At 37.0% G+C, this 11,457-nt stretch overlaps 1 protein-coding gene across 4 annotated transcripts in view; it reads left to right on the plus strand.

Moving 5' to 3' along the window:
* LOC139981757 (serine/threonine-protein kinase NIM1-like) overlaps window positions 1-11,188 on the plus strand; it is a 103,195-nt gene extending 92,007 nt beyond the window's left edge. For all 4 annotated transcript variants that reach the window (XM_071994310.1, XM_071994312.1, XM_071994311.1 and 1 more), the window contains one exon: window positions 234-11,188. In XM_071994310.1, coding sequence (XP_071850411.1) covers window positions 234-1,001 — 768 coding nt within the window. In that variant the 3' untranslated portion in view covers window positions 1,002-11,188. The remainder of the gene's footprint in view (window positions 1-233) is intronic.
* Window positions 11,189-11,457: the final 269 nt, after the last annotated feature.

An 11,457-nucleotide genomic window follows, 5' to 3' on the forward strand; every position in this document is an offset into this window, starting at 1 on the left:
TGACATGTCAAATCAATATCAAAATATTTCATCTATTACGCAATTAACTGCAAATATTTGTTTTGGTATATATCCCGAAACCTTTGCCTTACTTTTATCAGCCTAGCACGGCTGCAATTCTCCTACCGATTATCTAACAAGGAGAGTTTTGCGCTTTTTTCATCAGTTTTCGTATCCATCACTATCTACTTTTTTCTTTTCTTTTTCCCTTCTCCTTCCTGTTCTCTTGCCAGCATTCCAACCACATTATTCATCGCGACCTCAAGGCTGAGAACATATTTTACACCGCATCTGGACTGGTCAAAGTGGGTGACTTTGGTTTTAGCACCTACTGTAAAACCGACGAACATCTAAACACCTTTTGCGGTTCGCCGCCTTACGCCGCCCCGGAACTCTTCAAGGACGAGCACTATCTGGGCATGCCCGTGGATATTTGGGCCATGGGCATCATGTTATATTTTATGGTGACGGGTGTAATGCCCTTCCGGGCAGATACAGTCGCCAAGTTAAAAAAGTGCATTATTGACGGACAGTTCACCATACCGAACCACGTGTCGGGTCCCTGTCAGGAACTGGTTACAGGTATGTTGCAGCTGAGTCCCACAGATAGATTGCTCGCCGAACAGCTCACGCAGGCGACGTGGCTGACGGGGCAGGAGTTCCCGCCGGCCCACAGGTCGTACCACCTGACGCCGTCTTTCAGCAGGGACAGCGCGACCGAGGAGGAGCTGACCGTCCTGGACCAGCTAACCAAGCTGGGCATCCAGGAGGAACAGCTCGCAGCGACGAAGGACAAAGATTCAAGGGACAGTATCACCGGCACGTACCGGATCATATTACACCGGTGTCAGAAGAAGGAGATCGAGGACTCGATACGAGCCGCCATAGAGGCCCAGCAGACGGCAAGCCAGGCCACACCCACCAAGAAAAAGGGGAAAAAGAGCAAATCAAAGAGTGTCTCGGACTCGAACAAACCATCTAAGCTATGCACCCTTCTATAAATGTAATAAACTAGTTAGCGAGAGCAATATTAAGATGTATTTAGGGTCATCATCTATTTATAGAATGATGACGTCATAAGACTTCTTCAGAGGATATAGACAATGCGGAGGAGTAGAAGGGCGAAGTCGTTCATAATCTGTTCGTCGTATGTCGGTAAAAGTCTGCCACTCCGTTCCATTCATCCTTTTGAGAGAAAGAATTCATGTTAGATTTTACCAAACTGGCAAGAATGTCGGCAACTCTATTGCCGGAGGCTGGAATATATGTGGACTTCCTATAGCAGTGCAATGGACAGAGCTGTTGTTCCATGTAAACGTCTGCTTCACGTCTGCTTCACTAAAACATTGTTCATGTTCAGATGTTCATGTATATGTTCATGTTCGTTACAGTGTTGATAAACCAAACCATCGTTTAGTCTAGTAATATCCACAGTTGGGTTTATCTGTAGCAGAGTCCGAACAACAAACTACAAATAACAAAGTGCCACGAGATCAGCAGATCATTTCAGTTGGCTGATTTATGGCATGTTATGAGACCATCTATGTAGTAAAACTAGGTTATTTCTTGAGGTTTTCAGAAGGTTTAAGTCAGGATTCATATTTTCTTCCGTACATGGTACAAGGGTAGCTAGAGGTCACTCTGCATTTATGGGTGTGCTACTTCCTTCCGGGGATGTTTAAAGTGAATGAACGGAGCAGAACACCAGCGTCGATAGATTGGAGACAATATTAAAGCTTGGAAAAGAGTAAAGAAATTAATGGCTAGGACTGTATTTTGAACCAGTGACCCTCTGGGTTACAAAGAAATTAATGGCTAGGAGTGTATTTCGAACCAGTGACCCTCTGGGTTACAAAGAAATTAATGGCTAGGACTGTATTTCGAACCAGTTGACCCTCTGGGTTACAAAGAAATAAAAAATACAAAAAATTTTTTGCTCTTTGCTATTGTCTTAAATTTCCCAATCAGTTTTCCATGGTTTGTTTAACTTATGTAAAATAACAATTTTGGATGAATCTTTGTTGCTATTACAGACTTGAAATAAATCCCCTCTTGAGTGAGCAGTGGTAGATCTACTCCCCTATTTTTGTAATGGAATAATCCTGTACTGGACAAAAATTTTCAAAAATAAACAAAGTAAACTGTGTTACCGACCTGCAACTCCACATCTATTAGCTTTTCAAGCTATCTTTTAATTTATCACTGGAATGCTGGTGTCCTGATTTATTTTTGTTTAATTGTTAGAAAATGTGCCCAAAATTTCCACCTTCAATGAAGCTTGTATCCAGACTAGTTAAATACTAACTGTGAGGTAATGAGCTGCATGGGAATATAAATGAGTGTCTTTTATTATGTCTGAAGGTATGTATGTAACAAGTAGCTACTTTAGACCCTACTGTGAAATAACACCATATGTATATTTATGAGACCTTTCCAGCGATGCCCATTAGACAAATTACCCGCACCGACCTTTCACTGCACCTACCCATCGAAGCAAATTAAATTTTAGGGAACAAAATTATTTCCAGTCAATATGCATTTGTATTAGTGTGTAACAATATGACAAGTATTATTCACTGTAACAATCCTTGTCACTTGTGAAAACGTGATCAATTTTTTTTATCAAATTGTCCAGTTGTCCAATCTTTCTTGTCAGCTTCGTAAGGGATAAATAAAGACATTTATACGTTTACCTGGCGTTTTGTATACTGTATGCAGTGGTCAAGTAAAAATTTAAATATCCAAGATGGCCACAAATTTTGCAAAACCTTGATGACATGCTTTTCAACAGCAATTTAAATTTGATAGGTTGAAACTTCGGTCAAGACTGGCTTTCTTTCATTCTACAAGATTCGAAATAGCGTGCAATATAGCTAGATTTGAGAATTAGATTATGTATGGTTCGATCTAATTATCATGCAGTGTTGAAAGGATAGGGAATGTAAGGCTGGCATGAATGCAGATATTCCAATGTCAATGTTCATCATACCTAGCCATTGATATCATTTATTTTTTTCAAAATAAATGTCAGAGAGAAAAAGAAGACGGATACATCTGTCTAATGGGTGCACAGAATTTCATTCCATGTGAAAATTTTTATTAAAGACAATCAAAATTTTGTGATAACAAAATTTAAACTTTCCTTTTAAAACACGAAACACTTTATTGTATATCTCATAATTTTCAACATGCCATTGCTTTCCCAGAAGTAGTCAATGCACAGCAAAGTGCACACATTTGAATTTTTGTTAGTAACGCATCTCTCGACAATATTGCTCATTGAGAAGATGCCCACACCCCCCCCCACCCCCCACCCCCACCTCTCCCGGAGATCAATCTTTTTCTCACTTTCTCTTTCTTTCATTTTCTAGAAGGCAGTGTCAGTTTCAATAACATCCACACTGTATGCTTCATTTTTCTCTCAGGGAAGTGTCACACTGTCTTGTTTCGCTGGTGTGTGTGTGTGCAGCTTATCCGTAAAGGATTCATTACCCTAAGAGCCAGCCGTGCGAAAGAAACTTGTAGCAGCCCCTCGGTCTTCAAAAGAAACAAAAATAAAAAAAGAATGGAAAAAAAACCCGAAAGAGAAATTTGCAAAGATCAAGGCTACCAATGCCTGCTTTTGCTCCTGATTTTCTCGCTGTTTTAGAAGCGATGTATAGATATGTTCTTTCATCTTCTGGTTTCCAATCAATTTCTAAATGTAGCCGATTTTTACCCCCAAAGACTTGTCAGGTGTCTGTCACAGGCTTCATCGCGAGATGAAATAGATTCGCCGCCCGGAGCGATGCTGTTTCACGAGGCAATATTAGTCTTTAGTCGATAACATATAGAGAGAACCCACAGTGTCGTCTCTTGTTTTTTTGTTTTTTTTTAATGTACATTTGCCTGATTGGGAGCAACAATAAAAAGTCTGGTTTCATTGGGGACAGTTTCGTGTTAAACTGACTGACTATCAATTGTGCTTCCTCTTTAGTTCAATTTATCTCATTTTAAACCCAAGTCTTTGGTGTTAACATACCAGATTAAACTGATTTTTTATTGTGAAATTGTTGTATGGTTAGAGACATGGGGGAACTGGATAGAGAAGGCATTGACTTTGCTGTCAGAAGGATGGGAAGGCCATCGGCCGTTGGTAGTAATTTTAGAAATAACGTCGATCATTCTTTCTTATTTCCGAGAGAAGAGGATGCAGCCGTTGTTAATTCCGGGAGTCCGTTTCTTGGCGTCTTAAAGATTCCTCTCTAAATGCTATGATTAAGACTTCCTTTTAACTTTGATGACCGGGTGATGATTGTCCGTTAGAGGTCAGATTTAACCTTTCAATTACATTCATCTTCAGGGAAAACTGATTGAAAGAACGTTGCTGACATCTTAAAACAAAGATACCCTCTTTTGCCAAGATGATTAAACTTTCGACTAAAAGCAGAGATTTTTGTCCTTCACGTTAGATTTGCTGAGAAATATGCAAAATTGGAAGTTGATACCGTAATGAAATCCTTCGCTGTCTCTGTCGTTTTGGAATGGACAGCATTTTTCTTTCTGTTGAGCTTTTATTAGTCCTTACATGGTGTGTAACCTAAGTTCTTTCTCAAAAATTGTTTCTTTGAGTAATATGGCGAGGCAACATCACATCTTGCAATATATTTATTTTACACAAGACTTTCTCATGTTTTTACTTTTATGTTTAACGTAAAAATAAAAAATTGCAATTTGCCTATTTGTTGTCTTGATGAGGTATAATCCTCATTTAACTGTATGCAAGCTTATTATGTGTGCCTCATTGACCTCATGTGATGAAGTGTGTTGCACTGATAGCGGTATTCAAACAGATGTATATTTCTATGGATAATTCCATGAAGTAGTTACTACCCGATCGGACAATTGTCATTTAGGGATTCTCTCTTGCAAGAAACATAATTTTTATCACTTTTCGACAGCCAGCAGGAGATGAGTAGCTCTTGTACAGACGACCTTGTCTCGTACCTAAATAAACATCTAAATATCTGTATATATAAGGAAAACAGCAAGAATAATATCACTATATCATGTGAAACCATTTGGATTATCTTCCTGGGAGGTAGGGGTGTGGAGGGAGGGTACTTTGTTTGTGGGAATCTGTTGCTAATAAAACAGCAGATCATAATGCTTAGCAATAAAACCAGAACTGCTGTGAATGCAGATGGCAAAATAATTGGCATTAGATCATAGGCGTAGGAGCCTAATTTGATTTGGGGGGGCTGTAACGACTTGCCCGTAAAATATAGCCAAAATTTTTCGCGCGCTCCGCGCGCGTTCAACATTTCAATGTGCATATCATATAGGCATTCATCGGTTATTACATCACATGCCTTTACCCAATGAATGCTTATATGATATGCACACTAAGATGTTGAATGCGCGCGAAGCGCGCGAAAATTTTGGTTATATTTTCCATGTTATCACCCTTTCATATTGGTTATAATTATTGGGGAAGTCGTTACGATCATAACGATAATAATAATAATATCAGTTTAACCATTGAAAAACCATTGCAAATTAACCATTGCAAATTATTCTTCTTTCAGTAGGTGCCCGAAAATTTATCACCATATTGCCCGAATTTTCACTAAAAAAAATTGAAATACACAACTCCAAATTTTTCTTCTTTCAGTAGGTGCCCGAAAAAAATATCACCATATTGCCCGAATTTTCACCAAAAATTTTGGTTGGGGGGGCTGCAGCCCCCCCAGCCCCCCCGCCTCCTACGCCTATGCATTAGATGAACATAAAACAACAAGCAACAATAACCTGTAAGATGAGAAAGATTTGGAAACAGTTGTCAAGGTTACACTGATGTACTGAATATGCTAGTCTTTGTCTTCTTGGTGGGGGAGCTTCAGGATTTTATAAAGGAGGGGTGCAGCCATCAGGTTGATAAGCCAACACTTCATAGAGGAGGGTCTAGGAGCAATACTCCCCCCAGACACAAATTAAACTTGTGCTAATAATTACTTTTGAAATCAGTGAAAGACACTCATGGTCTACTTACCTGTCTCCTCACAAAAAATGCACCCTCCCTCACCTGTATCTAGACCCACCTGGTAACCTTTCAGCACTGTACTCTTTTTGTTGAGACTATGACAAAATCCAGAATACATCATTTCTCTCCGAGCAATAAAAGAAAAGAAAAGAAATGTCTGCAAAACATTGATATGAATTATGTTTGAATCTGCATCATCGTGGTTTTTCATTTTACTTTGAGTTATTTTGAAGTTACTTTATATCGTATAAATCCCTCATGTCAATATATATAAAGAAAAATTGAAGCTACCCTGCATGACCTTGGTATTGAGAATTATTACCAGCATCTGCCTTACCCCCTTACCCTAAAATAACCCCTAAGATGACCCCATCAAGTTCATTGCAAAAAGAAAAAGAAACTGCTGTTTTATAAAGAGTAAGAAATGCTTTATGTAAAGGAAAAAACAATATCATGCTATTTGAATAATTTTATGGGCAGGGAAAGACATAAATGGGTTTGTATCAGGTAACAAATTTAAAATGCCCCACTACCCTCCCTTCCCATCCCATCCACCCCTATCCTGATCATCCTATAAATGGAGTAATGTTAATGTTGAAGCTTTTAGTTTTTCCTGAAAATACATATACTTGTATGTAACACTTGCATATTGCATTTCTGAGGGGAAAAAAGATATATTTTTGCATCAAGTAGTAAATGAAGCCAGCTGAAATTTCCTTTGGTAAAACAAAAGCTTTTGTATTTCAGTTGATTTTGTCATCGATTGTTAAGCACAGGTCGGTCTTTGATTGAAGGTGATTTTGAAATGTTACATTGTTTATTAATTGGAGGAAGCATATTTTGTTTTGTGCAATAAATGGTTACTTTCAAGATTTTTGAACTTTTAATCCAAGGTTTAAAACCTGTTTTTTGGGGGGGTTTTTTCATATCATTTCTGGTTTTCTACTTTAATTTCTTTAAAATAATTGTATCACTAAACCTTGAGTTTTATAATATTTATTTCAAAAAGTTGTTCCACATTCAAAGAATCTGTATTGCGAATCGTAGTCTCTTCTTTTCGTGAGGTCTGATATATATATATATTTACGGCCAAAAAAAAATGGTTAAAAATGGTGCAATCGTTCATCCAATTAGGGTCGATACTGGTAGCAATTGTTGCATGGTTAAACATATCGCTGTATAACCTTGGTTTGATCTTGATAAATTCAAATGGATTTTTTTTTTTTAATTTCACAACAGATATAGATCTATTAAAAGCCAGCTTATATGGATGGATACAAAAAAAATTACTATATTATCAGCATTTGATACCAGTTATATGTAGCAGCACTGTTACACTCAGACCATACCGTTGAAATCCATTTGATATTCAACCGGAAAAATCTTTTGTCTACCAAAAGTGATGAAGACATCTCCCTTGGAAAATAACAAAGCAGTGTATTGGTCTTCACTTGCCTTAAGATCTAAGTAAACGTATTAAATTCATATCAAAATATTTACAGTGAAACAATGAACTGTCTTCTTTTCAGTTCTTTTGGAGGGGTGGGGTGAGGTGGGAGGGGAGGGGAGGTTTAAAACTGGTATCCTGTTCTTAGTGGAGAGTTCTGAAGTTGTGGTATCTTTCAAGCCTTTATTAATCCATGTGACTGTGTCTAAATGACCTGCAAGCTGGTTTCAATATTCTGGAAAAGTTTTAGAAAAATGTTAGAAGCCTTTGGTTGGACTAACATGTAACAATGGGTCATGCTATCAGTTTTGGACGTTAACTGCAAAAAACCTTGTGAATTCTGCCACCTTTTTATGCCTAAGACTAAGATCGGCAACACTGGATCCTTCACCCTAGGCATGCTATCATGCCATACAGGTTTTTGTTACTACAGGCCTAACCTTAAACTTGCTTCAAAGAATTAGGGCATTGGGTGTAGAATATTTATTTATCTCTAAAATGTATTTAGTTGATATTGGCTAGTCTACACCTAGGCAAGTATATACAGCTTTGCAAGCCACAGAAAATCATAGCATATGTACATGACATCACATTAAACACACCTGAGTGGATCTGATAGAAAATTTGAATAAGGTTATGCATAAAGTTCAGTTTGGGAACAAAAATACAAGTAACTGTATAAAACTGGTAAACTTGGATTGCCTTTGTTAAAAGTTGGGTTTTGACTTGTTAAAAGTACCCTAACATAGCAGGTGCTCCTTGCGTACGGTTAGTAGCTTTCACCGCTGCTTTGACTTAATAAATGCATCATTGACCTTTGATGATTAAAAACCATCTAGTCTTCTTTTAAGATTAGAAATCCTTCATAGATAACCTGTTTAGCTTTCTGTTCATATCTCCCTTGAAAATCTTGCCACAGAAGATAGCCTTTGGAATGGCATTTGTCCCCTGTAATAGACATTTGATATATTCATCACATATTCATCAAATGTGTAAAAAGCCTACAGAAAGTGAGGAATTGCATATTTGCCCTTTGTTTATCAGCTACACAGGAGAATCCCTTCTATGTGGTATGTTGCATTATATTTGCACAATCTTATAGCTGAGGATGGGGAAGGGGGGAGATGGCAATGATTGCAATATATATGACCATTTAAATGTATATGTTCTAGCAAAGCATCAATAGAAAGATGACCTAGGAAACATTGAAAATTTAAATATAAAACAGGGTTTGAATTTTGTTGAAGAAAACTGACTGAAACCAAATCTATTAAACTATGACAAAAAAATTGCTGCATACAGCATGCATGTATCAGTTACTGTGCTATTTCAGATGGAATTATGTAATATTAAGAAATCATCAAGATATGAATATAAATGACCTATAAGGTGATCTGGTATAAACAATATAATTAGTATATGGATTATGTACCATATATATGTACTTATCATGGTACTAATGGTGCTTTCTATGTACCAGTCTCAACAAATACACTGGAGTGAGTAGTCTGTGAATGGACTCCAGTAAGAAAATACCCATCATTTTTGAAAGCCGCAAGGATTCTCTACCCCAGCAAAAAACTTTGTGGGTTCAGCCGTAATATTGAGATTTTAGTTCTACCCATGTGTTGTACATTTTAACCATTTTGAGGTAAGGATAACTTTGTTGTATGTTGCACAGTGGTTGGATATAGCAAATGTATGCAATGCACAGATCCCTGTGCATCTGAGCAGCCTCCAGACTAGCTATCTTGTGTTTCCTTCTCTTTTTCTGTTTCTCTCTTTCTTTCCTTTGATTATTATTTTTTTTTTGGGGGGGGGGGGGGGGTTAAGCTTCGGGTTTAATGCTGTGTGGCTTCAGGGACATTACCTGTGGTTGAACTATTTTCACTTTGCACGGAAAAAAAAGGAAAAAATAGACACACCTTGCGTTTAATCTAATATGAATGCAGAATTCCCTCCCGCTTTTTTCTTCTTTTTTTTGTTGTCTCACAGGTAACTTATAATTGATGTTTTTAAGCATAAAATGTGACATACAGATGTAAGGAAAGGAGGTACAGTATATTTATATCCGTTATATCTGAGGCAGATTGTATGTTTATTTCGGTGCAAAGTGGATCGATACAAAAGTATACTATTCGGTCGTTTGTTTTACACCTTGTTACATCGTAAGCCTTGAGTTTTTTAACATAGTACCTCAGTATCAATATCAATGAAACACAGTGCACCATCGGCGAAACCCCTTCGTGGACCCTCTTGACAACTTAGGGCGCTCCGTTTGATGAACGGTTTATAGCTCAGGATGAATACAGACTTGTAGATAGGTTCTCTGTTTTTGAAATATACAGCTTTGTTTCTTATGATAAGATCTCCCGAAAGTGATTTGTGGTCCATGGCACGGCTGCACAATATGTAACAATGTACATGATCATCAGTTAAGGTAGTTACCGTGAGAGGGGGGGGGGGAGTGGGGCAATTATTTAACAAATTGTTTGTTCTTAATGCAGCCTTATTGTATTAATATTCTCTAGTAGGACTTGTTAAGTTTCTTTGCCTGCTGGTTTGTGGGAAGTGTGTCCTTTCTTTCTTTTACAAACATCGTCACAAAAAAACACTTTTTTTTTTTTTTTTTAAATAATGCCGAGGGTGTTTTTGTCCTGTTATAATCTGTTTCCAATGCATAGCATTTCTTCCAGCCTGAAATATTGAAAAGTGTTGCATGTAAGTAAAACAGATCACTTGAGCTATTGCTTATGGCTTCTTTCTTCTTTTTTTTCTTTTTGTAACAGAAATACACAAAATATTAATGACATTGCCTGATATCATATTCAAATGTGACCCTCACTGAAATGAATTCAAACAACATTGAAATGGAGTTACCTGATTAAAACCCTCTTCTAATTTGTTCCTATTATTCACTTGATGGTGAATTAATATCAATTTGTATGTTACTTAAAGTGGCTTCATAAGATCTTAATTGTTTAAGTGTTTTTTTGGAAGTGACTGAATATTAAGTCAAAATGACCTGATATGTGACTTGATATCAGACCTGATATGTGACTTGATATCAATTCAAATGTTAATTCAAATGACATCAAAAGAGTTCACGAATTCAGTGTTTCTTTAAATGACTTGATATCAATGCAAACATTAATTCAAATGACATTCATAAGAGTTAACAAATTTAGTGCATATTTTTTTAATGACTTTATTTATATTCAAATGTGAATTCAAGTGACTTTATTATAAGATTTTAAATATTTAGCGTTTCGTTAAATGACTTGATAAGAATACAAAGGACCTTTTATTATGACTTAAAGTCAAATGCTCGAATATGGAGTTTTACTGAGAATTAGGCCACGGATAAATTCTCTGAATACTAGAAAACTTTATTATTGAAAATGAACTTTTTTGTACAATTGTCACAGAATGATTATTTAATAACCTGAATCATTTATTAAGTGACTTTCGATGGCGTTTTAAAGTAACTTTTGATAGCATAAAAAAAAGAGTCCATGATTGGGAACCGTCTGGTCTCTAAGTCATGTGTGCGTGTGTGTGTGCAGAGTATATTAACCATGTTGTGACGCTGCCAAAACATATCTATCTTTGCAGGACTGAAAACAATAGTATCTATTACTTGTAGCTATGATCTGAATATGTACAGTTTATCATAATATGAAATTTTATCTTATTCTAAAAATATAAAGAGAATGGAAGATATTAGAATGTTTGTCTTCGATCTTTTGTCTTTTTCAAGTTGTTTTATACCAACAAGAGGAGGCGATGATGAGGGGGGGGGGGGGAGGGGGAGAAGAGGGATCGGTCTGAACCATGGGACAATGGATAGGAATTTAATTGAGTCAACATCCTACAGTTTTCCCTTGTTGCTGTGATTCAAAATATTGAAATTTCTTGATTTCATTGGAGACGGTGCCTTAACACAATATAACCCGAGCTGTACTTCCTCAGCGGTATGACTGGTTTT

This window comes from Apostichopus japonicus, chromosome 2 (genome assembly GCF_037975245.1).
Source record: "Apostichopus japonicus isolate 1M-3 chromosome 2, ASM3797524v1, whole genome shotgun sequence".
In the NCBI taxonomy this organism is placed as follows: Eukaryota; Metazoa; Echinodermata; class Holothuroidea; order Aspidochirotida; family Stichopodidae; genus Apostichopus; species Apostichopus japonicus.